Source organism: Cnephaeus nilssonii (genome assembly GCF_951640355.1).
Source record: "Cnephaeus nilssonii genome assembly, chromosome: 6".
In the NCBI taxonomy this organism is placed as follows: Eukaryota; Metazoa; Chordata; class Mammalia; order Chiroptera; family Vespertilionidae; genus Cnephaeus; species Cnephaeus nilssonii.
In genome coordinates this window covers 14810293-14837774 of record NC_137077.1, presented here as the reverse complement: position 1 = coordinate 14837774, position 27482 = coordinate 14810293, and the positions used below count along the sequence as shown (strand labels likewise).

The 27482-nt window shown below is 42.1% G+C and overlaps 1 protein-coding gene across 1 annotated transcript in view; it reads left to right on the top strand.

Annotated features, from left to right (window-relative positions):
• The window catches only part of ANO4 (anoctamin 4), a 166306-nt gene that overhangs the window by 123739 nt on the left and 15085 nt on the right, over positions 1-27482 (top strand). Inside the window, exons 14-23 of the mRNA XM_079773483.1 lie at positions 2193-2275; positions 7195-7335; positions 10619-10783; positions 13366-13402; positions 15484-15595; positions 16542-16599; positions 16691-16788; positions 18944-19086; positions 22409-22561; positions 23548-23695. Coding sequence (XP_079629609.1) covers positions 2193-2275; positions 7195-7335; positions 10619-10783; positions 13366-13402; positions 15484-15595; positions 16542-16599; positions 16691-16788; positions 18944-19086; positions 22409-22561; positions 23548-23695 — 1138 coding nt within the window. The remainder of the gene's footprint in view (positions 1-2192; positions 2276-7194; positions 7336-10618; positions 10784-13365; positions 13403-15483; positions 15596-16541; positions 16600-16690; positions 16789-18943; positions 19087-22408; positions 22562-23547; positions 23696-27482) is intronic.

Sequence of the window (27482 nt, the reverse complement as noted above, 5' to 3'; positions counted from 1 at the left end):
AACAAGATTGTGGTTCCTTTTATGCAAATTCAAAGATTCTGATCCTGTCCGTAATTTGTGAATGAAGTATGTCTCAGATTTTGAAAATATTTTTTTTTTGTTAATCCTCACCCAAGGATATTTTTCCATTGATTTTTAGAGAGAATAGAAGGGGAGAGACAAAGAGAGAAAAACATAGATGTGAGAGAGACATGTCCATCGGTTGCCTCATGCATGCGCCCTGACCAGGGCTGCGGATGGAGCCTGCAACTGAGGTACGTGCCCTTGACTGGAATCGAACCTGGGACCCCTCAGTACGTGGGCTGATGCTCTATCCACTGAGCCAAACCAGCTAGGGCTGAAAATAAATTTTATAATAATTGGCCTTTTATTTCTAGATATTTGCACTATTTTATCTTTTGTAATCTTATTTATATGCTGAGTGCCATGAGTCCTCCTCATGAGTCATCAAACCTGGAGGTGGCCTTGGGGACCCCCGACACAACGAGACTCTCAGGAAGGACGCCAGTGAAAAATGGCCACTCGGCGTTGGCACTTGTATTAACCTCCACAGACATCTATTTAATTTCCCTCTCCAAGAATTAAGCACTTGATTAGTTTAGGTGTGGCTTTCTTAACAACTATAATTACTCTGAATTTTTCAGATTTTGGAAAGGTGCTATGCCATATGTATTATGTAACACTCAGCAGGTCTGGGAAGGACCCCATATTCAAATACATTCATATGGCTGCTTTTAATGTGTGGATTTCCTCACTGAGAGGGATAAATGGAGGCTATTAGTATTCTAATGTCAGTCCAGGTCAGAACTTGCCACAAGATGAGTTTATGCTAAACTTTGGGGGAGAGGGTGCAGAACTTAGGATTTTTAGATCATTTTGAATTTTAGCATTTCATATAGAGAACATAGACCTATATTGCCATTTTTCCTTTTGCTTAGCAGGACATGGAGAGTTAGAAAAGTTCATTGATTTGCCAAGAGTAGTACAGGTTATATCTGAACTAGATTTCAAACCTAGGATTGAAAGTCTAGGTCATACGCCAGCGAGCTCTTAACTATTACTCTATACAGTCTTTCCAGTTACTCATTTGAAAAATCTATGTTCTGTGTCCGAATGCCACTAATGGGGAGGTAGTGTGAGGGCAAGGCAGAATAAGAAAGATGAAAGTAATTATCTTTCTTTGGAATGGGCATTTGGATATTTACATTTCCTCACGAAATGAATTTCAAATACATGACATTCTTGCCTCTGTAAGTCTAACTTCACAGCAAGCCCAACAGAGTTAGACTCATCAGCTCTGCCTCCCACGGCATCCCTGTGGTATCCTTAGTTACAGTTGCCCTCAAAGTTTGTGTGTGTGTGTGTGTGTGTGTGTGTGTGTGTGTGCCTATGTGTCACTCATTTGGCTTGTGACTTCCGAGGCAGCAAGATTGTGTCTTGATTTTTTTTTCACCTCTCTCTGTCATTGTAGAGTGCTCAATAATTCATTTGAGTAGATCTTTTAAAATAGAAATGAGTAGAAAGTTATTTTGTCTAGGTAAGGATTACCCCCAGATTTCCCTGAGTGGGGACGCCAACACTTGTTGAGAAAGGTTCTTAACAGAATTTATACACATTTGCCTTCAGTGCAACAATAAAGACTGTTTGTTGAGAGAGAGAGAGAGAGAGAGAGAGAGAGAGAGAGAGAGAGAGGCTGTAGAATTTCTTCCTCCAATAAAATAGCTTCCTTCAATGAAATAGAAGAAGAAAAAAACATTTTACATAGGTATTTCCTGCAAGGAGGATTTGGGGAACAAATCATCACTGCCAATCAAATACTGCTAATTTTTATTTTTGCTTTTGCCTCTGACTTTTAAAAATAAACATGCCATCAATTAGAAAGATGTTAGTAACCTAGTTTTCTGTTTTCTTACATCCTGGGAGCCCTGCCATTCTAATAAGTCTGTTCTGCCTCGACTTGCAAATCAGCTTAACTTACTCAAAATGAAATCTCTAATTTTTTATTATGCATGATACAAACTTGGTAATTCTCCAAAAACATTCCTACTTATGATCAATTAGCGGGAAGTTCTGATGCTCAAGGATGCTTACACAAACAGCTCTCATTCTTTGCAACGGCTTCATTATTTCGCGGCACAGTTAACAGCATTGCTTTATTTTCAAATGTTCGTGTCTTTCTGTGCTTGTTCCAGCAACAGTTTTCCTGGAGTTTTGGAAAAGACGGCGAGCAGTAATTGCTTATGACTGGGATTTGATAGACTGGGAAGAGGAAGAGGTTTGTATCATTTACACCGGAATTTAAAAAAAGCGGATCACCAAGAAATACACAGTCCCCTTCAGTTATCACCTCCTGCACTGTGAGAGAAGTCAGGTTTACTCAAAAAGCATTTCAGGATCTGTTTCTGCAGAAAACGCTTAAGGAGTCTAAAAACCACTAACAGAATTAAAAAATAATAATTTTTTTTTTATTGCTAGTGGAATCAAAGTCTATAGCTAAGTAAATCACTTTACTTTTAGGTAGAGGCATCCAAATGATTGGTAATAAGATTTGTTTAGCTTTCTCCAATATTATCCATTGCTTCACTTCAGCAGAAGTTGGGCAATAATTTTACAACCCTAGGCACATGGAAGCAAAAGCCCTCTAAGAGAACTGTTCCTGGGGAATGTTTCCGTGAGCTCTCCAGGACCCTGGACAGAGCCCAGGCATGAGCAAAGTCAGCATTACCTGAAGTGGGAAATGCTGAGCGGGAAAACACTCCTCAAGCTGCCTCCTTGATGGGTGTAACTAAATGCAGGGCCAGCTCTAGGTAAGTCTGTCAAGGAGAGATAACCTCAGACTGAACTTCCCCCCACACCTCCCAGCTCCATCACTCTCCCCTTCCAAAACAGTGTCCTCTCCTAACCTAGGTCTGGTCTTCATGTTCTTCTTGCCCCATTCCTGTCAGAAGTCTCTCAAGCACCCTTGCTGGTCTTGGTCACCATGTCGGACCCTACTTCCTTTGTCAGCCCGATCGAGGCCTGAACTCTTCTTTCCTTCCTCTCATTCATTATCTCTTACCTTCCTGAATCCCATTTCTTGGGACCCTTGTTGTGGCAGAAAGTCAGATAAACTAATCACATGTGATGTGATGACGGGTATTAATGGGTGTTTTTCTGCTATGCATATATATTTTTATATATTAAAAGGAATATTCTAGGGACACAAATGAGAATTTTAGCCCTATGGTTGGCTTGGTGGTGGAGATCTTTGTGAAAGGTATTTTTGTTTTTCTTCAAATCACACCTGGTGACCTTTTCTCCTCATGCCCTTGAACACATTTGGGCAGTTCTAGATCTGGAAATAATACTGGGATTTTAAGCAATCCTTGTTTGTGGGGTAAGGACTCGGTCATGTTTTTGTAAGTATTCCCCAGTAAACGATTTCTGAACTGTCCAGGTGACTGGAGTTTAGCGACAGCTTCCAGGCCGCATGGGGACTTCCCCCCAGGTGAAGCTGTTCTGCTGTTTCTTGTCACATGTGTTCATGGGAACGACTTTCAAATGGGATGGGAAATGCTATTTCCTGGGAATTTGAGTCACCACCAAGCAACTCTGTTATCTGAGGCAAGTTCACCTTTGGACTTTTTTCCACTTCCAAAGAAAAGTGGTGTTTCTCAATTTTCCTCTTTCAGTGCTGCTGTATGGAATTATTTAAGTAAGTTGGACAAAACCAGTCTAAAAGTCACTGTTGGCATTTTTGGTGGGCCCCAGGCGTGGGTACCCTCAGGATAAACATCTCTTGTAAGTCTGGAGCCCTCTGTCTTCCCAGCCCTGTTAAAAAGCTTGAACCAGCCCTAGCTGGTTTGGCTCGGTGGGTAGAGTGTTGGCCTGCTGACTGAAGGGTCCCAGGTTCGATTCCAGTCAGGGCACGTGCCTGGGTTGTGGGCTCAATTCCCAGTAGGGGGCCTATAGGAGGCGGCTGATCGGTGATTCTCTCTCATCATTGATGTTTCTCTCCCTCTCCCTTTCTCTCTGAAATCAATAAAGATATACTTAAACAAAACAAACAAACAAAATCCACACATCTAAATGCACAAAATTGTTTTTTTAAAAAAGCTTGAACCATTCTTTGCTCTTGCCAGTTGGCTCAGTAGGTTGGAGCATTATCCCATACACATGTTCGATCCCCAGTCAGAGCACTTATGGAAAGCAAGCAATCAATGTTTCTGTTAGGGTTTAGCCAGTGACTCGGGCTGTGATAGAATTCACAACCACAATAAGAGATGCAGAGAGGAAGTTCATTTTACTTTCCATGAAGGGAAAGGGTCAAGTATCACTAGTCAACACAGGGCAATAAACAAAAGGTAGTTTCCCCCTTTTAAATCCTGGCTTTTGCTATGCGACAAGGAAGGAAAGAGGATGTCGGGATGAAGCTGAGCAGGTACCAGGGAGGTTGTCTTGAAAAATTATAGTTTGTTTTTCAGGAGATAGTCTGGCAGGTATCCTAGGGAGGTGTATTATCAGTATTTTTATCAAACCTGTAAAACATGCTTAGAGTAAAAGTTATGAAGAGTTCAAAGAGGCTTATTTGAAGGGGAGGGGAGAAGGGAACATTCTACTAACTAGAAACTCCTTGGTGTGAATTATCCCCGAGTTGTAAAAATAACAGGGAGGAAGGGATATGCAAAAATGTAGCCTTGAGAGTAGCCTGCCTTGTCTTGCAGTTTTAACAGAGGGGCTGTTTGACTCAGAGGAGCTAACAATCCTGGGGTTTAATTACCGGGTGCTTCTCATAAATTGTGGAAAGCCACAGCAAATAAGCCTTTTTCCTGTCCTTACCGGTCTCTCTCACAGCAAAGTTTCTCTCCCTTTCCCTCTCCCCCTCCCTCCTTCCCTCTCCCCCTCCCTCTCCCTCTCCCTCTCTCCTCTCCCTCCCCTTTACTCTCTCTAAAATCAATAATATATAACCCTTAGGTGAGGATTAAAAAAAAAATAAAAGCTTGAACCATTCTTTCACTCAGCATACATTTTGCAGGACCTGCCTCAGTAGCCATGTGAAGTTCCAGTTCTCAGTTTGAGATTCACTGTAGAAATGTTTCTTCTAGCCTGTGCTGCACAGCTTGCTGTGCAAAAAATGCCCAGACTTGCTGCATGCCTCCTTGAGGGGTCAACCAGGGTATTAGTGTGCCAGGGCTGCTATTAAAAAGTACCACATTGGTGGATTAAACAACAGAAAAGTATTGTCTCAGAGCTCTGGATACTGGAAGTCTGAGATCAAAGTATCGACAGGGTTAGTTTCTTCTGCGGCTCTGTGGGAAGAATCTGTTCCCTTAGCTTGTAGATGCCCATCTACTCCCTGAGCCTTCTCGCTGTCTTCTCTTTGTGTTTCTGTCTAAATTTTCCCTTATGAGAACACTAGTCATATTGGATTAGGAGCTACCCTAATGGCCTCATTTTATCTTAATTACCTCTGCAAAGACCTTGTTTCCAAATGTAATCACATTCGGAGGTCCTGTGGGTTAGCACTTCAATATATAAAGTTATGTGGGGGACAAATTCAGCTGATAAGACCCAGGAAGACAGGCCTGGCTCCATGACTGGCCTCAGTTGCTTGATGATTAACTCAACTGCAATTAATGACACAGCCTGATAAATTAAAAGTTTCCCAAAGAAGCAGATTATTCTAGGTCTGTTCTATTTACATCCTTAAGTATAACTGCCTAAAATAAAGGAAAGGAGGCAGGAGCTGTTTCTGTGCCCCCCTTACCTTCCCTATTACCTGCCCTTGAGTGAAGTCCAGCCTTGGGCACAGCCAGGCTGCCGTTCCTGCTACAAGCTGTGCACATTCTTCACAATCTTCCATCAGCTGCTGCTTCGCTTCTGCAGGTACCTTCATCTGAGTCTTGAGCATTTCTACCTAGATTGGCTCAATCTCCATTTTACCAGGGTTTCCGCTCACTTTCTCTCCTCTTGTTAGAGACTCAAATACAACATGTATTTAATTAACTGGAACGACTTCAACATACCCTCTTGCTGATTACCTTTTCCTAATCTCATAATTGCTTTTCACATTAGATGGGGCCCCAACTAATTGAAATAAAATCTCAGCTTGATTTAGAAGTGGAGGAGCATTGATGTTAGCTGGATTTGAAAGGTATTTACTTTGTTTTCAATACCAATTAAGAAGACATTTAAAATCTGTGGTTAACATGAATGACTCCTTTAGGGGCTTATTTTAAAAAAATAGAGAAACCATGGTTTCCAATGCCTACATTAAAAATACACACACACACAACAAGACTGGAGAATACTAAGAGTTGGATCCCCATTATGATTCATACAATGAGCCCTAGCTGGTTTGGCTCAGTGGATAGAGCTTCGACCAGTGGACTGAAGGGTCCCAGGTTTGATTCCTGTCAAGGGCATGTACCTTGGTTGCAGGCTTGATCCTGTCCTGGGACCCGTGAGGGAGGCAACCAATCGATGTGTTTCTTTCACATCAAGGTTCTCTCTGTCTCTTCCCCTATAGTTCACTCTCTCAAATAAATAAATAAATAAATAATCAATCAATGGAAAATATAATCAGGTGAAGATTAACAAAAAAAAAAAAAAAGCACACCCATTTAGAGCTCAAAAAAGATGAAGAACAAGCAAAGGAAACTGAGAAGCAGCGGCCATTAAGATGAAATTTGAGAAAAATGTAGTATCATAGAACCATGAGAAGAAATGGATGAAAAATGGTTGGTTCTATCAAATGCTAAGAGGTCAAGAAACAGAAAAAATAAAAATTAAAAAAAAATAACATAATGAATTCTGAACATTTTGCTGTTCGGAAGCTTTCTTTGTCCTTGTGTCTGTTTCATTCCCTGGTCATGGAAGTAAAAGCTACTACGTTGTTTCAAACCACTCGAGACAGGACAGGTGGTCCCTTTCCTCAGTGTTCTTCTTCAAGCCTACTTTAAGAAGATAATAGCCATTTAACTATTAGTCTAAATCGCATTGCCTTGATGATAATAAATAAAGATCATCATTCTTTAGATTTTCTTCAAGTGGCCAATTTCCAAACATTAATACCTGGGTCTCAAGTCCAACTCATTAATTGACCTCTTAATATAGCAGCTGTTGACTCAGTTTCCCCGGGAGGTAAAATGATTTTTTTTTCCTTATCACGTGTGCACCTCTTCAGAGCATAAAATGTGCCTGTTTGTTTTCTAGGAAGAAATACGGCCCCAGTTTGAAGCCAAGTATTCCAAGAAAGAGCGAATGAATCCCATTTCGGGAAAGCCAGAACCATACCAAGCGTTTACAGATAAATGCAGCCGGCTGATCGTGTCTGCATCAGGAATATTTTTTATGGTTTGGAACATTTTTACAGAACTCTTTTGTTTCATACAGTACCAACTTGTAACATGGTAGCAACACTAATATGTCATGCATTTGCATAGTTTTACAAAACAGTTTTTTTATGTTCTGTGATTTAATCCTCACAACAACTCCATGAGGTGATATAAGGATATTGTGCCCATATTACAAGTAGAGCAGCTGAGACTCGGGAAGGGTAAGGGGCTTGTCCAGTTAGCCTGTAAATAGCCAGTAAACTGCCAAGAGCTCAGATCCTCTACTTTAATCCAATATTCTTTTGACTTGCCTTTCTATGCCATGCTGAAAGGAACTAAGAATATGAGCCAGGACCCACAGCAGTGTTTTTCAAACTTTTTTTTTTTTTACCATGCCCATGTAAGAAATACATTCTCTGTCATGACCCAGTATGTGTTTTGCAAATCCTAAATAATAAAAGGCCAGCCACCAGAGACCAGAACCACCACGGCCCCTCTCTGGGCTGGTCCCGCCCCCAAGCAATCGGTTAGGGGTGATCAGGCAGGCAGAGTGGTTAGGGGTGATTGGGCAGGCAGGCAAGTGGTTAGGGGTGATCAGGCAGGCAGGCAGAGTGGTTAGGGGTGATCAGGCAGGCAGACCAGCAGTTAAGGGCAATCAGGTAAGCAAGCAAGTGGTTAGGGGTGATCAGGTAGGCAGACAGCCCCTCACAGGGCTGGCTCCACCCCCAAGCAAGCAGTTAGGGATGATCAGGCAGGCAGGCAGAGTGGTTAGGGATGATCAGGCAGGCAGACCAGTGGTTAGGGGCGATCAGGCAGGCAGACCAGCAGTTAGGGGCAATCAGATAGGCAGACGGCCCCTCACAGGGCTGGCCCCGCCCCCCAGCAAAGAAAGAGGGAGGCCCAGGCCACCTGCGGGGCCTCTGTGGCAGGTGTGCTGCTGGCCAGTGATAGACCCACAGAGGGAGGCCCAGGCCAGCCAGCCAATCCACCCCAGCCTGTTGCCTGCAGAGGGAGGCCACAGGTGGCAGGGGAGTGGCGGGGGGGTGGGGGGGGGGCAGCACTGCACAGATGGCAAGCAGTGGCAGCAGCATGGCTGGGGCCAGCTGCCTGCAGCCAGGGGAAGGAAAGCCCTGATAGGCCCTGATCTCAGGCCAGGCCTTGGGACCCTACCTGAGGGGTCCCAGATTTTGAGAGTGTGCAGGCCAGGATAAGGGACCCCCCCCCCCCCCCCCCGCTGAGTGCACAAATTTTTGTGTACCAGGCCTCTAATAGGTATATAAAACTAAATAGAGTAACTGAAAAATGTTCACCTTTATAACATGTAATAGACTAATTTTCTGTTTTATTTTAGTCTTTTTTTAATGTTTAATAGAGTCTGATTTTTTTCTGTTTTATTATAATCTTTTTTTAATAACCCCCTAAAATTGATTTCCATACTCACTGATGATTATATAATTTGAAAAATACTAACTTGAAGCTGGGTGGTTAGCTTTTCCTAAAAAGAGGTCTTTTTGTGATGAACTTTGACCCTGTTAATTACTGAACAAAACCCATGCAGATTTTTCAGAAATGTCATTTTAGAACCAAAAGGGGTAATTAGGGTTCTCCTTCCCTCTTTTCAAATGCAAGTGTGTAAACATATATCCTAGGTCAGTAGAGTGGGAAGGACAAAACTACAGCAGATCCAGACCCCCGCTAGCTATAAGGAAAGTGGGGAAATGAAAGGGTAGTCAAGGCGCCCAAAGTCCCTCAGCTCAGATCGAGATTCAGACCCACGCCCTTGGCAGAGACTGCTTTGTAAGCAGCTGTGCCGCGCCATGCCTTCTATAACTACCAAGTTATTGTCTTGGTTTTTGTTTCTCGCAACAAGACTTATAGCCGTAGATTAAGCTTTCCTTGTTCTCCGGATGAGGAAGCTGGAACATAGGAGACTGAAGCCATGGAGAGGACAGGCTACCTGTCCATGGTCGTACTGCTTAGGTAGTAGCTGAGCCAGGACTCAGACCTGACCTCTAAGTCCTGCATGCTGTCCCCTCCATTGTATTGCCACCCTGGTCTGAAATTCAGTGTACGTTTCACCCAGCTCCCTATCATCAGCACTAAGATTAAGACATGGACAGTTTTTCATTTCGTTGTAGATTATTACTACTATATAATAATAATTTGGCCAGTTCCAGCAAGGGTTCAGGCTCAAACTTTTTTTGCATGTCATTCATAGCCAAAAAATAGAGTGTGTGGAGAACAGAGGAATGCATCTATGAAGAATGAAATGTGTAAGTCAGCAAAGGCCTTCTGAAGGCCCAGCTTTAAGATCCAGTTTTTGATAACTAAGTAGGCTAAGGTCTCTACTCTGACATATTGAGTCACCTAATGAAAGTCACAAAACTTTTTGGAGATTCCCATTGTTTTATAGAGATACCATGACATCTTCAGAAAAAGATGCCTCAGATTAGTCTGTGTTTATATCTGATTAGTAAAAGATTATGCACCTATCACATAGTGGACTTATTCAGCAACAAATAGCGGAACACCTGTAATTATGCTAAGGGGCTGCAGAAACCACAGGAACCTACAGATACCGTCCCTGCCCTGATGGAGAGACTGACAGTGATCAAACTGACAAATTGTTGGAAATGTTAAGAAGGACACCAAAAGAAGGGCATAGGTGCTGTATAACAAACAAAATATTCCGGGGAGTCATGAAAAAGCTTGAATTATGAAGTGGTTTGGAGCTGAGCTGTGAAGGATGAGTGGCAGTAACTAAGCTGTGAGTGTGTGGTTTAGCAGGGGAATGAGTGTGTCAGCATTTTAGGCAAAGGAAACCGTCTTGAAGATTAAGGGTGCTAAGCCCGTTGGGAACAATGACAGAAGGTCTGGAGTCGCCAAGTGGGGGAAAGGCACTCAGTGAGGCGAAGAGAGTCTTGCAGGTCATCATCAGGGCTTCGCTTTTATCCTACGCAAAAGGAAGCCAGTAAATAGTTCTAAACAGAAGAGGGACATGGTAAGATTCCCGTAATAAATATTTGTTCATCTGCTCAGTCTAATATGCTGCTTAATAAAATGTTACCCCATAGCTTACAGAGCTTATCGACTTTCAGACACTGTGGTTTTTCCACTTGAATAAGAAAATACAAACAGACGAGAGAAAGGATTAGCCACAGTGAAAAGTATGCATTTTGTTGTGCTTTGTTGAGTCAGGGCCGCAGTTGCTTTGTTTTCTTTGGTCATCAGAGACTTTGCCAAGTCTCAGGAAACCCTCCTCCGGCAACGTGTTCACTGGGTCTCTTCTGTCTTCCTGCCAGATATGCGTGGTGATCGCCGCTGTGTTTGGGATCGTCATTTACAGGGTGGTGACCGTCAGCACTTTTGCTGCCTTCAAGTGGGCGTTAATCAGGAATAACTCTCAGGTTGCGACCACAGGGACTGCCGTGTGCATCAACTTCTGTATCATCATGCTGCTGAATGTGGTGAGTGAGCTGCAAGGTGACCAGCCCCGGGCATCAAACACGTGGGCTGCAGGTGGCCGTTTTCTTCTGTTGCTGAAGGAACCTGGCCTCAGGTTCATGTCGCCAAGTGCCCGGCATGAGATACACACAGGTCTGGGGATGGAGTCAGAGATTTCCTAGTGTCAGATTTTATGGGCAAGGCACTCACCTTCTCTGAACCTTAATTTTTTGTTTTATTTTATTTTTTTAATTTATCCAGTAAGACAACACTAAATATTTCTTGGGGAAATTTAGAAAAAGAATTTATTCTAAAGGCCCAGCTCAGAATCTGTAACATAGCTAGACAGTATTGATTCCCCTTTTCTTTTTATTCTGAGTGACATGAAGGTTGCCAGTGTCCACAGCATTCCTTGAGATGTTGCTTGTGTTGATTTCAGGCTTTTTTCAAATGTATGTTTCAACCTGGATGCATCCCTTGAACCCCACACACACATGTCGAACTATCTACTCGACCATCCTCACCTAACCTTTGAACCCAGACTCCTCATCTTCCCTCCAGCATCAACCAGCTCCTCCTACAGCCTCCCCCGTTGTAGTTGCTCAGACTGAAAACCTCGGCGTTATCCTTGACTCTGCTGTTACTCTCACTGGCAAAATGTTTCCAGAATTGCATCACTTTTCACACATCCCCACCTCCCACCTGGGTTATGGCAGTGCCCTCCTAACTGGTCTCCTGGCTTCCATGTTTGTCCTCAATCTGCGCTCATCACAATAGAAAGAGCCAGCTTCATTTTTTTTTTAAGTATATTTTTTTATTGATTTCAGAGAGGAAGGGAGAGAGAGAGAAAAACATCAATGATGAGAGAGAATCATAGATCGGCTGCCTCCTGCACTCTCCCCACTGGGGATCGAACCTACAACCTGGGCAGGTGCCCTGACCGGGAATCGAACCATGACTTCCAGGTTCATAGGTGGATGCTCAACCACTGAGCCATGCCAGCTGGGCCAGAGCCAGCTTCTTATACAGATGTCAGCTTATGTTACTCCTCTGTTCACAATGCCCAGTGGCTTTCCTCTCACTTGGAACAAAAGTTTATGTCTTCACATGGCCTCTGGGCTCTCCTCCATCTGGCCCCAGTGACAGCTCTGACCTCGTCCCCTCCCTGCTCACCAGATTCTCCTGCTCCTCGCTGGCCTTCCCTTGGCTCCCTGGATGGGCCAGGCATGTTCTCAACCTCGGACTTTTACTCGCTCTTCTTTCTGCCTGGAATAGTCTTCCCTTCCCGGTCTGCATAGCAACTGGTCCCTCACCTCCTTCGGGTCTTTGTTCAAATGTTACTTTCTAATGGCTTCCCTTGTCACTCAATTTAAAATTGCAACCCACTCCTGCCATCTGACACCTTCCTATCTCCTTACCTGCTTTCTTTTTCTCTCGGGCATTTATCACCAACCCATAGGCTATTTTTTAACATATATGTTGTTCATTATCTTTCTTCTCCATTGGAATACAGGTCCATGAGGGCAGAAACTTTTGTCTGTTTTTATTACTGTTATTTCCCAATGTCTGGAGCAGGGCCTGGCACATAGTAGGCCCTCATTACATTGTTATTTCTTGCAGAACAAAAGAGATGGAATGGCTGACATTATTAGACTTGAGGTCAACCTATACATAAAAATGCTGACATTAGAGATTCGTAGCAGGGAATAAATAAGATAATGCATGTGGCCCTGACCGGTTTGGCTCAGTGGATAGAGCGTCGGCCTGTGGACTGAAGGGTCCTGGGTTTGATTCCAGTAGGGGGTATGCAGGAGGCAGCTGATCGATGTTTCTCTCTCATCGATGTTTCTAACTATCCCTCTCCCTTCCTCTCTGTAAAAAAAATCAATAAAATATATTTTTTTTAAAAGATAATGCATGTGGAGTGCCAAGCACAGTGTTAAGCCTAGAGATGTCCAATTAATTATAGCTCCCCTCACCCCCACTCATATTGCATCTTAAATCTGGGCCGTGATACTGAAATGCTCTCATTATTTGAAAGGGGCTTTCTAAAGGCCAAGTAATTTAATATTATTATCAACACAGTTTTATCTATTCAAACTGTCATTTCTAGCTCTTTAAATAATCCTAAATTCCATAACCAGTAAACTCTGAGTCACTCCTAAGAGCATTTAAGCTACCCAGTAACGAAGTTTATTTATGATTCTTAGGTGAACTAGTAATCACTGAGCTAATGAAATATAGGAAGTTTATTATGATTCTTATTAAAATGCACAGGAATTTATTATTTTAGAAAAATTTCAAAATCCAGAAGTTGCAAAGAAGAAAAATGAGCAAGCTGGTAATTAGTGGCAGCTAGCTAGCTCTGTTATCACAGAATTATTCACTCCAGAGGGAGATGATTACTAAAATAGTAAAATGGGACCTTGTGCCTTCTTTCTTGCCCTAAAGGATACAATTGTTCGCATTATTTTCATTGTTTGAGCAATGGATGGATAATGCAATTATTTTCACTCATGACTTGATTACCTGTCTCCTTGATAATTACTACAGATTTTAGAACATCTACAGTTCATTTGTTAAATGTATGAATTTTATTTTACAGCTCTATGAAAAAGTTGCGCTTTTTCTGACCAATTTAGGTAAGTGAAACCCTTTTTCTTTCATGGTACAGTTTTGTGGTCTGAAAAGTACCTTTTCAAAGATTCATTTTTGAAATGCTGCTGAAAAGAAATACAGCATCCCCTTTATTTTGAGTTGCACACAGCAATTTTATTGCCCTTAACAGGACATTTTAAATATGCCTAATCATCCGGGGATCTTTTCTATCTAAAGATTTAAAACCTGTCACAAACTTGATCTATCATGGGCTAATGTAAAGCACAAAATACATACTGTCCCAAAAGCACACGTGTATAAAGTGCCCAGAATCAGAAAAGTGCTCGCTTGCTACTGCCTATAATTTTTTACTTATTTAACAATGTGCCACGTTTCCATGCGATAGAAAATCACAGCAGAGTCGTTGCTTTGAAGACTGGAGGCCTTCTACTGGGAATGTGGGCAGGCTAACCATCACTGACATGTAAACGTAACACTGACACGTAAACGTAACACTCACCCGGACGAGTCATCCCTAAGGGCATTCCTCTGACTCCGTAAAGCCCTAGAACAATCCGGTAGCCAGCTGTGCACTGTACACTTCCCACAGATAGAGAAAGCATCCCAATTTTATTATTGAGCTATTCGTTTTTTTACTCTATGTAATTTGAGGAAATTACACTCCCACATGTAATCTATTTGAATGACTTTCCATATGTTGTTTGTCCAAGGTGGTGGGGGGAGGGCGGCAGAATCACAAAGGTGTTTTTATTTATAATAATTATTATAAAAATAAGATGTCATTTTTCGAGGCCTGCTATGTACCAGATACAGAGGTAGGCACTTGGCTTGTTTCCCTTCGTGTCATTGAAATTTTCCAGCACCCCTTCCCAAAAAAGATAGAAAGAGGCTTATGTCCCCAGAAAGAGGTAACTGTGCCTTGGTAGGCTGTACCCAGTGGCACCTTGATCCAGGCTGGCAAAGATGCCAGTGGAGATACAGCCCGGTCCAGCTGTGGTGGGGACACCTGGGAACCTACCCAGCTGGCTGACAACCTGGGCGACCTTCCTTGTAACCGAGAGATCAGTAGCAGGAGTGAAATCAAGCTAAAACCCTTTAGGAAACCTTTGTTCTTTTCTTCCCTCCACAGCGGTGCAGCCTCGTTTCCGAAGCTGACATTTCAACCATTTTCAATCAGATCCTCTTTCTCTCCCCCCTCCTTTCTCTGATATGCTCCTAGGAAGCAGTTTGAGCTATAATTTCATGGAAAGGGAGTGCTTGGGTTGAAATGGTAAATGAGCAATTAGAAGCTCAGGGAATGTGGAAACAGAGAAAGCACGGTTGCATAACATACATTTTCTTTGGTCTTGCTGGGGGTGAGGCCGCAGCTCGTGGGGTAGGATCCATGCATTTAACATGAGCTGCCACATTGGAGGTTTGGTCCGCCCTTACAATGTTCAAAGAGTGTTTGCTTTGTGGAAGTCAGGATCTAAGGAGGTGAGGATTGGCACCTGAGTGAGGTTGGGAAACTATAAGACACAGATGGTGATATACAGTAAAAGCTGTAAAGATGAGGTCGTCTTGATATTTGTCCATGAGATTGAAACATGGGGGCTGAGGATGACAGGTAAAGTCAGATGCTCTCAGCACTCTGAGATGGGGACCTGACGCCCTCTCCCCATGAGCATCTGGAATTTCTTCAGCAAGAAAAGTCAAGACCAAGGAATTATTAGGAACTGGGAGGGGGCCTGGCGTGCCACCCAGGCCTTACCCACAGGCAGAGGCTAAGAGCGAAAGGAAAGTCTCCTGCAGGGAGCCAGGACTGGGAATGAGGCTCCTTCAGCCCAACTGTCTCTACTCCAGGCTCTCAGGTTCCGTGTGTCAGTGGAACAAACTGGATATTCTACCGCTCAGCCAATTCAGTAGCCACTTCCCACCAAACCCTTGGTGGGGCTGGTGTGCAAGCTTGAGAATCCCATGGATGGGCCACTTTGGCGCCATCTATAGGCAAACTGGGTCTCCTTAGCCGGCCTCTGCTCCCACCCTGTGTGTATGGGGAGGAGGACAGGGAGTGGAGCGGGCATCCCAGGCAGCCTTTCAAACTCGGCTTCCTTTTTGTTCACAGAACAGCCTCGCACGGAGTCGGAGTGGGAGAACAGCTTCACCCTGAAAATGTTTCTTTTTCAGTTTGTCAATCTGAACAGCTCCACGTTTTACATCGCGTTCTTCCTCGGGAGGTAGGAACCAGATCTCCCCACACTCCTGGGCGGGGGACAGAAAGCTCAGGGGTCATGGACCAGGGCAACAGAGGAGTTCCGCCTTTAGTGTGATTCATACAAAGTGTAAACAGAGATCAGCCTCCTCCTTTCCATTCCCATCTCGGGAGATGGTTTTCGCTCAGGAGGACCTGGGCACTTTTTCTAGCAGAGGTTAAGTGGAGGAAAGTGATTTGCATGGGGGAAGGATGGATGTCAAACTTTGGACTCCATCTGCACCTGAGTCAGGGCCCGGACCTCACACCTATAGGAGCAGGGGCATGAGGCGGGGGGTGGCCTGCAGCGTGTCCTAGATCCCTTACACCATAGAAGAGGGATGGACATCCAGACAGGAGGGGGCTGACACAGGATGCCAGTGCAGCCTGGGTAACTTCTCAATCCAGCAGTTATGAGGATTTGGACCGCATTCATTCATGTCCCATGAATTCACCGCACCAGGAAGTGTTTCTGAGCAGATGAGAACCAGGGAAGGGGCGGGGATTAGGTTTTGGCCAGATGAATGCAGCAGCCTCACCGCAGTATTAGGTGCTTTAGAATAGAATCCTAATCAAATCATTTGATTGGAAAAAACACAGCATTACTGTTATTCAAAAAGATCAGAATGTGTTTCAGTCCACCTTGCTGCTTACACAGGCCTTGCCCACAGGCAGAGACCAGAGCACTTAATATTCAACAGAAAATATTCAAAGTCACGACAAACAATGAGAACTGTGCCTGGCAGCAGACAGAAAGGCCAGAAGAGGCAGATGCCCCGGAGAATTCCAGAAGCTCTGTAGAGTTTCCTAATTCCCTCAGACCTGTCACTGCACCAGTAATTTTCGTTGGAAGATGTGCTAATCGGAATAGAATATTCACTGAAGGCTTAGACCTACAGGATCCTAATGGTCTGTTTTTCTGTGTGTTGAAGATTTGCAGGACACCCAGGTGCCTACTTGAGGCTGATAAACCGGTGGAGACTAGAAGAGGTCTGTATTCTCCCATCATTCCTTGTTTCCTAAAGGACACCTTTTTTCCTCTCCACTGATTCTTGAATTTCTGTGTTTGCTCACCTCCTAGTGCCACCCCAGTGGATGCCTTATTGATCTCTGTATGCAAATGGGTATTATAATGGTGCTAAAGCAGACCTGGAATAATTTCATGGAGCTTGGCTACCCGTAAGTACCTTCGTGTCTGTGCTTGAGAGGCAGCGTTGCTCATTATTGGCTTTTCTAGGCACGGCAAGTAAGATAAGCAGTGCAGACTCAGCAACTAAGCCAGGGCCTGTCCTTGGAGCTAAGTGTTTACGCTCAAAGACATTCAGGAAAATAACTAACATTGGCGATGGCCGGTGTAGCTCAGTTGATTGGGCATCACCCAGTGCACCAAGGGGTTGCTGGTTCAATTCCCTTTTAGGGCACATGCCCAGGTTGCAGGCTCGATCCCCGGCGGGTGGCAGGCAGGAAGCAGCCAATCAAGATTGTTCAGCTCTCGCATCAATGTTTCTCTCTCTCTCCCTCTCCAGTAATCAATTTTTAAAAAGTCATTGCCATAACAAAAATAATAATGATACACCCTGGCTCTTTTGGAAGACTTAGCACAAGTCACATGAGCAAAAGTGAATACTTTTTAAGAAGATCGGGCCCCTCAATACGGGACACTCGCATGCAAGCTGCTTCTGATGCTCTAGCTCCAGCATTACAAGTCTCTGTAGCACATTAACTAGATCTCTACTCCCCCATCCCTGAGATAAGTCAGGCACAGCAATTTTTTATATATGTATTTTATTGATTTTTTTACAGAGAGGAAGGGAGAGGGATAGAGAGTTAGAAACATCGATCAGCTGCCTCCTGCACACCCCCTATTGGGGATGTGGCTGCAACCAAGGTACATGCCCTTGACCGGAATCGAACCTGGAACCCTTTAGTCCGCAGGCCGACGCTCTATCCACTGAGCCAAGTCGGTTAAGGCAGGCACAGCAATTTTTAAAACTACATTCAGGCTGTACAGAAAAGAAACTTGTGGAAAGGAGCAAAGTTTAGAGATTCAGAAAAGAAACCCGAGTATGTCGAAGTCAGCATATCTTAATCAGGAAAAATATTATTACCTGGTGCCAATAATTTATGTTGATGACAATGGGCAGAAACTCGCATCCCCTCTGTAAGGATAACCTTGAATTCTGCTGTGTTTGCTCAGCTCTGGTCAGTTAAGTTTTAAAGGGACATAAATCAGCAACACTCCTATTTCTGCTTTAATTACACACCTACTGATTTCCGTGTCAGCTCGGTGTCTCCATAGACATCTTCCGGGTCCCAGGGAGGACCACTCGACCAGAAAAATTAGCTGGAACTTGGCTCACTTTGAAAAGTGATCTCTTAGCCTCCTACCAGAATCACTATTGGTCATTTTCTCTTCTAGCTTTATCTTTAGAAAACCTATTCTGAGTGTTTCATGTTTTCTATAAAACTTTTTTAAAAAATAAAGCATAAAATCAAACCTTTAGAAGCATTATTTAAAGTATAAACCATAATTTATCAAAATGTCATGGACATCAAGAGACCTATTTTTATTGTTTAATAATGTAGACATTAGAGCAAAACTGTGAAGTTGGCAGATTTTGTCTTTGAGACCCAACCTCTTACTTCCTTTATTTCACATTTAGTTTTTGGTATTGTCTACTCCCAGAAACCTTCAACCTTTTCCTTAGCCCCAACAGCACACAGACCTGTCCCCCACCCACACCCCCATTTCCTCATCCCTGTTCCATATAAGATGCGCTCCCAAGCACTGCTAAGGATTAATGTGCTGACCTCCCCAAGGTGATGTGCATTTTATTGGGAGTCAAGAGCCCCTGTCGAGCTCAAGTCCAAAGCAGGCCAGTCCGGCTGTAGAACTGCAAGCTTCCGTGTGCCAGAGTGGAAGCATTTTGTGGGTTTGCAGATTTCCTAGGCCCCCCAGGTTAGCACCCATGTGGTGAGACTGCTCATGGCTCTTAAATTAAGCCAGCGAGGCCACATCTTCCTCTTCTCGCATATCTGGGTGTTGCTTTATAGATGGGGGTTGGTTTATAGATGTTCTCGGTCCTTTTTCTAACCCTCATAGACAGCACTGATCTCAAGACAGTTTCATGAAGGATTCAACTAAATTCATCAACCATTCTCTTTACTCACGTGAAGCACAGCCTCCCTTGTTATTTTCCAAGGCTTTCTTTCCTTGGCAGCCTGTCCTCAATTATTTTTTAAACTATAAGACTACATTCAAACGCTTCTATTTTTAACTTAAGTCCTATGAGCGGTTACATGTTTTTTTAAAGACACTGACCTTGTTGTGCAGGTTAATTCAGAACTGGTGGACTAGAAGAAAAGTGCGACAAGAGCATGGGCCCGAAAGGAAAATAAGATTCCCACAATGGGAAAAGGACTACAACCTTCAGCCGATGAATGCCTACGGACTCTTCGATGAGTACTTAGAAATGAGTATGGAAATACTCTCCTTCATCCTTTATCCTAGTTCATAGAAATGCGAATTCTAGCTCTCTGGCTACATTCAACTAAGCAAATATCAGTTATCATCTAGGCCAGGGGTGCGGAACGTCTAGCCCCCAAAATTACGTGGTCTGGTCCTGCCAAGGAACCACAGGTGGGATTCGAAATTCATTAAATCTAGGAGCTTTTTTCATAGCAACATAAATTTATATTAAGTGAATTATAATAAGTGAATGATGTTATAAATATCCAAATGGCCCTTGGCAGAAAAAAGGTTCCTCACCCCTGATCTAGGCCATCAGTGTTTGGGGATTCTTGAGCTGAACGTAAAGAGTGTGTTGCTTTAAGAAGCTCAGTCCACAGGGATGGTGCCAAAAGCCTATAGTCACATTCACATCAGTGTCATGACATTGTGTTCTGTCTGTTGTAATAAATCACCAGAGAACAAGAATGAGTTGGAAAACTTGATGAACCAAAGAAAAAGGTGTTATCACTTACGGCCTAAATGATTCATTCAGCAGACATCTGTGGAGCCATGTTATGTTCAGGCAGACACTATGCTTGGCGTTTAGATATATAAGAAGGGATAAGGCAGAGTCCCAGCTTTCAGAGTGCACAGGCTAGTTGGGGGGAGCCAGAGAGAGGAAGAGTACGTGTAATAGCGTGTTGTAAAATGATGCAATATGAATCAGTAAGGGTATAGGGGGCACAGTCATTCTCTTGGAGGGGGTTGGCAGGAAGCGAGGACTGCTAAGCTGTGCTATACTTTTATTTAAGAAACCAGATTTCTCTATAATCAAACCCAAGCTATTTATTGTAGTACTAGAAGCCCGATGCACAAAATTATTGCGGGGCGGGGGGGGGGGGGCAGTCCCTCAGCCTGGCCTGCACCCTCTCGCAATCCTGGACCCCTCACTCCTAACTGCCCACCTGCCCGCTCCTTACTGCTTGGCTCGTCACTCCTTAGTGCTGCTGTGGAGGCAGGAGAGGCTCTCACCACTGCTGCTGTGCTTGCCAGCCATGAGCCTGGTTTCTGGCTGAGCGGTGCTCCTGCTGTGGGAATGCACTGACCACCAGGGGGCAGCTCCTGCATTGCATTGAGCATCTGCCCCCTGGTAGTCAGTGCACATCATAGTGACCGGTCTTTCTGGTAATTCCGCCATAAGGGTCGCTGGGCTTTTATATATATATAGATGTAACTAAGAACATAGGGTCTGCAAACAGGTTACCTGGGTTCAGATCTCAGCCCTATCCCATATTACCTGTGAAACCTTAGGTGGTTAATATCTCTTTGTCTTAATTTCCTCATTTCTAAAGTGGGAACGATAATAAGAGTAACTAATTCATAGGGTCTTTGTGTGAATTAAATGAGCTAATGCATGGAAAAGGCTTAGGAAAATGCCTTGTTCGTAGTATGCTCTTTGTACAAATTATCTTATATCATTACTATTATTTTCCTAATCTTATCTCCTAGGGGAGAAAATCTAACAGAATCCCTTAGCATAATAATTGTGTATAGGTTTTCTTTTTTTTTTTTTAACTTGTGTTTAAGCTTTGCAACATTGGGGTGGAAATTGGGGGTAGGGGTGGGCAAGATGCATTACTTCTGAAAGTAGAATTTCTTTCTGTGGAATCTGAAAATTAATGGAGCAGTAGAATTCATGCTTAATATGTCTTAGATTGCTTATGTCCTAAGTATCTACTGGTATTTTCAGAGTTTCAATTACAAAATGGCTGAGCAATAGAACTTGGAGAAGAAATCAATTTGGGCATTCATAATAAAACTTAATAAAGAGAATTCATTAAAAGAAATGCTTTGAGGTCTCTTAATGGACTCTTCTCCCATAAAGAAGGAAATGACAAATAATGTTGGTGTATTGAGTGCTTGCAAAGAAGCTTTTGTGTGGCTAGAACTGGAGTGCTCCCAAATACTGTGGTGTCTTGGCAGCAAGAAGCAAGTCTCAGTGAACTCTCACTTCTTACTTTCATTCTTATTGCTTTGTAATTTCTTAATGACTTTCTGCTTTGTTATATTTTTAAAAAATGTATTCATTGATATACAATATATACTGAGAGACATATATAAACCGTGTGTACAAACCAATGAATTTTCACACCAATGTAACCAGTCTATGTAGGAGAAGGGTTGGCAAAATACTGTTCGTAAGCCATATCCAGTCCATTGTCTGTTTTTGTAAATAGCATTTCATTGGTACACAGAAACACTGTTTGTTTTTTGTTTGCATGTTATCTGTAGTTGCCTCTGCATTACAGCAGCGGAGTTGAGTAGTTTCGACGGGGACTGTATAGCCTGAAAAGCCGGAAATATTTACTGTCTGTCTCTTTACAAGGAATATTTTCCGTCTTGTGAGCTAGATCAAGAAGTAGATTATTGCCACTGTCGCAGAGGCTCTTTTGTCTCCTCTCGCAGTCGTAACACCCTCCCTAACCACTTTTCTGACTTCTATCACCATATATTAATTTCGCCTTTTTTTATCTCCACATGCATGGAATTGTACAATACATACTCTTGTAAATGCCTTTTTTCATTCTAGATGATGTTGATTAGATTCTTCCATGTTGTTACAGGTAGTAGTACTTCATTTTCATCGCTGTATAGTATTCCTAGAGTGTGTACCTGAAGCCAAATTATGGAAGAGGCACAGTTTGTTTTGATAACCACTCCCATTTTTCCTTTAGTCGTATTTTTTTTTCATTTCTACTCCGAGATACTCCCCAACTTTCTCCTCTGTCCCCCACAGATCCCCCGAAGTACCCACCAACCAATCTCTCAACTCTCCCATATCATGAAATGTACTTGTGAGCATTACTAAAGCACTTCCTAGCTTTCTGACATCACAAGATATTCCAGGCTCATCTTGTATTTTCTCTACCATAGCTCTGGAATCAAACATTTCTCCAAGGATGTCTTGTCCTTTTATTAGACAACTAGAGGCCCGACGCATGAAATTCGTGCAAGAGTAGGCCTTCGCAGCCCCGGCTTTTTCTGGAAGGTCGTCTGGAAAGTCATCCAGACGGTCGTTCCGCTGTTCGGTCCATTTGCATATTACACTTTTATTATTATAGATGGTATTTAGAAAACCAGATCTTGGACCTTAGGTATGATCATTGCTCCTAGGCCCAGGACTGCCTCTTTTTCAATACCTGCCCATCTTTCTGTTCCCTGTGCTTTGGTACTGGGGGAGGAGGCACGGGAGGGGGGGATATGGGTTAAAGCAAAGAGAAATTCATATTATTATTCTTTTGAAAATAGTCATGGGAAACCAATACACTTGTTTCTTTTTTCCTCTAGTTCTTCAGTTTGGATTCACAACTATCTTCGTGGCAGCTTTTCCCCTAGCACCACTTCTGGCCTTACTGAATAACGTAATTGAAATTCGACTTGATGCTTACAAATTTGTCACACAATGGAGGCGACCTTTAGCTTCAAGGGCCAAAGACATAGGTAAGTTGGATTTGGGTATGTGTTTTAAAAGATATTAACCATCTGGTAGATAAAATAAAAACAACTATCAACTTTAGATTTTTTTACTTATGGCTTCCATGTAAGGTGATTCAACTAACTCTTGCAAAAGAATAGTTGGTGTTACCTTTAAATAATATCAGATAAGAAGTAAAGCTGCCTATTTGGAGATTTATCATTTCCAGTGCTAGAAAAGTTGTACTTAAAAATAGATTCTCAATTTAGTTATTTCTATCTTAAGACTGGAATCCAAATTTTTGATTATCCCTTATTTTCTTTTCAAAGTAGATCTCCCATCAGCTTAACTTTGATTTGCTCTTTCTTAAAAGTTTGAGTCACATGAGGCATGATCCAGTTTTCCTAAAGACAGAGGTGACCTGTGGTCTTTGACTAGAGATGCTGAGTTGAATCAGGTGCAGCCTCTTGAGAGCTGCCTGTGACCAGAGACTGACTTTTATTCATTTCTGCATCCAGTGCTGAGTACAGGGTAGGCAGGTGCTCAGCCAGTGTGTGGGGAAGAAGATTGAGTGTGGGTGTGTTTGGCTCACAGTGGTCTTTTAACCTCCATATGAAATAAACACACATTCAGTGAGCACCTATCCTGGCTCAGTGTGTCAGGAACTGGACCTGCTGGTGAACCAGAGGAACCCTGTCTATACCCCTAAGGAGCTGGTGGCAGCGTGACATTGCCTGTGCCAGCCTTATCAGAGGGGGCTTGGGTGCCTTATCATTGACCAGAATTCTCTACTTATGTCTGATCCTGATTGAGTTTTTAAGTCATGAGTATTGGCGCTTTCACAGAAACTCCTTCACTGCCAAGTACAAATTCTTACTCCTATTTGCAAGTGTATTGGGGAAGATGAAAGGACCCTTGGAAAGAATGATGGAATATTAGTTACCTCAGTTAATTTCATACTTAGTACCTCTGCTGTGTGTCTGGAATTAACACAACACTTCTCTTTGAATAGGAATTTGGTATGGAATTCTTGAAGGCATTGGAATTCTCTCTGTTATTACAAATGCGTTTGTCATAGCGATAACATCTGACTTTATTCCTCGCTTGGTGTACGCTTATAAGTATGGACCTTGTGCAGGCCAAGGAGAAGCTGGGCAAAAGTAAGTTTGCTGTAAAACCATCATGAATCTCCATTGCCTAGCCATTGTGTGGTGTTAGACACTCAGACAGAAACCTCTGCATTGGAGTAATTGGATCACAAACCTGGGACAAGAAGGCCTGTGGTGGGGGAGGTGGAATTATGATATAACACTTTCAGTCAAAGTGAACGCATCCTGATCTATTGTAGGAATGGGGGTCATGCAAGTAAGACAAGTTTTAAATGGAATCCAATGTGAGAGCAACAATTAACCATTTTCCTCATGGCCTAACCACTATAAATTCAGAAATGTGTGGTGTGGCATTGTAATGGGTGTGGCATTGTAATGTGTGTAGCAGAACAGTGGTACATGATGTAGTGTAGAGAAATGGCACTTCTCTGAGTTTGTAAAAGAATAGTTATGATCTGGTTCCCCTTGTATATTTATATGTAGACTCTGCAAATTCTACATGGGAAATATGTAACCCTGTGCTGAGTACCCATGAGGTAATCAATAAATATTTGTGAAATAAGTAACTGAATGATCACTTCCTGTCTATTGACCTGACTAGTATCTATATAACCGCAAGCAAAGTGAGTGAACTCGACTCCCTGGGAGCTGAGTTCTGTGGCATCATCTCAATGGTTCCCAAAGCCAGGGCTCCATATTTCTAGTTAAAGAAAGCCTTGGCAAAATTATAACATGTCCCCTGACTTTCATTGGTAAACCCTTGAAAAAAAGACAAGAAGTCTTAACATATATTCATGGAAAGTATGTCTGTTTGGCTAATGTCAAAATAATCTAATTCAAATTGTGGGATTTACATGTCTGTTGGTCAGAGTGGGGTATGTGCTGGAATCATAGGGTATTTTTCAATGCCCCCAAATCATCCCACGTGGGATGATTTTTTGTTGCCTACTCATACCAGCATCCCTGCCTTCTGGTTTTCTAGTCTGAGCCAAATTAATTCATTTTCTACAGCCATTGTAGTTCAAGTAGCCCCAAGGAGTCAAGTGCCACTGACTCAAGACAACTGAATTAATATACACCTGGCCTAGGTCCAATTTCATTAATCCTACATAAGTACTCTAAGGCATAGATGATCAAACACAATAAAGCTCACAGTCCAGCTATTTGAAGAGGCTTTTATAAAGTTCTTTACTACATTAACCTGTGGCCATTAAATACTAATTATCTAGCAACCTTAAATGAGCATACCATCCCATTTTAAGAAAGATTTAAAGACTTATGTTGTAGTACCCACACATTTCTTTCGAGGTGTAATTGTTAACATTCTCTTCTTGACTTAGCCTAAAAAAGCTTACTTTCAATATGTTTTGCATTTGACTCTGAAAACAAACCTGATAGTGAGTCACACATTATTACCCTTACTTTGAAGAGGAGACACTAAGAGGAGTGAGTCCACTTAGCATAATAGTCTCAAAGTCCACCCATGTTGTCGCACATGGCAGTATTTCATCTGTTCTTATGGCTGAGTAATATTCCATAGTATATGTGTACCACATTGCCCTTATCCAGTCCTCTATCAAAGGACACTCTGGTTGTCTCCATGTGTTGGCCACCGTGAATAATGCTGCAATGAACAGAGGGGTGCATATATCTTCGCGAGTAAATATTTTTTTTAGTTTTTCAGGTAGATGCCCAGATGAGGGATCATAGGGTAACTCTTAACTTTTTAAGGAACTACCATACTGCTTTCCATAGTGTCTGTACCAATTTTGTAGGAAAGGATAAAGGGGGCCAAATGTATTGTGATGGAAGATGATTTTACTTTGGGTGGTGGAAACACAATGCAATATACAGATCATGTATCATAGAAATGTACACTTGAAACCTATTAACCAATGTCATCCCAATGAATTTATTTTTTAAAAAAGCTGTAAAGTCGTTTTGTCTAAAAAGAGAGAAAAGTGAATCCAGAATCATAAGGCAGTGTAACTGTTGGAGCCCACACGAAGATACTAAGCCTAGACTCATGTAGTACTGTCTATCCTGAACCACACAATGAGCTGGTTTCTCAACAGAAACTTTGCAGGTGGCAGTGGCATGAAATATTCAAAATGATGAAAAGCAAAGACCCACAACTATGATTACTCTATTCAGGATGGCTATCATTTAGAATTGAAAGAGAGATAGTCTCTCTCAGACAAGAAGGTAATAAAGTATCACCAACATGAAAAAGCTAAAGGAGTTCATCACCGCTAAAGAAATGTTCAAGGGACTTCTTTAAGAATATAATATTTAAAATATGAATGATAAAATATAGGAAAGAAAAAATTCTCACTGGCACAGGGCAGTAAAAGTAGAAGATCAACTATAAAGCTAGTATAAAGGTTAAGAGGCAAAATTAGAAAGGTAATGTGTAATTACAACAGTACATTAAGGGAAACACTCACAAAAAAAGTAAAAATAATGACTGAAACGTAAGAGTGAAGGGGATATGTCTGAACGTAAGTACCCATCAACCTAAAACTGCTATAAATATAGCTTGGCATATATGAGACACAGGGTAACCACAAACAAGAAATCTATAAGAGGTATACAAGAAATAGAGAAAGGAATCAAAACACAGCACTATAGAAAGTCATTAACATACAGGAAAAGAAAGCAAGAGAGTAAAGGAACATAGGACTAGAAAAACAATCAGAAAACAAAACTGCAATAACTACATACCTATCAATAATTACTTTAAATGGACTAAAATGCTCCAATCAAAAGACAGAGGATGGCTGAATGCATTAAAAAATGAGACCTGTACATATGCTGCCTACAAGAGACCCACTTCAGACTGAAAGACACAGACTGAAAGTATAAAGAGATAGAAAAGGGTATTTCCTAAAAACAGAAGTGAAAAAAAAAGCTGGGATAGCAATATTTATATAAAAAAAGATAGACTTCCAAACTTATGCAGACATCATAAATAACCAGTATGATTCTCTACCACCACCCACTGAATTAATAAACTAATTATTTTGTTATTAGATAGACATGGCTTAGAGTTTTGGAACATTCCCTATCCTGGTGAACAGAAACATGCAGTTCTAAGAATTATTGTGAGGTATAAACCTAATTTAGTGATATAAATTAAAACTGATTTTCCTGTAGAAATAGTGATATTATAAGGCGTTCAAAAATTGATCAAGAACAAAATGCTCAAATTTTCACAGAATGAACCACAAATATTTCACTTAATGAATACTAAATAATATATTTATACAAACGGCAAATCAATTGAAGAGAGAAAGACCATAACCAAGTACAAAGTTGTTTTTTAAAAGATAAAGCTTATTGTACAAAACTGTTTTCTTTTCATGTCTGACATTTTTATTGCAACAAGTCAGAAATTAATTTTCTTCTTTTCTCACCTCATTAGCCTCATTTATTATATAAATTAATGTAGCTATAAGTAAATTATCTACAAAGTATGTTTGACTTTAAATGCATAAACCCAACCTTATTTTCCCTCGCTTTTTCACCTTTTAACCCTATACCCATGCTATTTTGAGTCACAGTGGCTAAAACCTAAATGGCAAATTTAGCAAAATTCAAAGACACTCTAACAGTGAGTTTTATCGGGAATCTACAAATTCAAAAGTCAACTTCTGGGTCAGTTCTTTCCCTTGAAACTGATTATAATGATGCCTAGTTCATCCTTTCCTGAATCTCCTTCCATAGAAATACCTTCAGAGACCCCTCCCGTAAGAAACTTGACTTCATTATTTTATGTTCATTGGAAATCCTTCCTTTGATACATTTTTCTCCACACTTCTCACTTCTCCCTGATTAT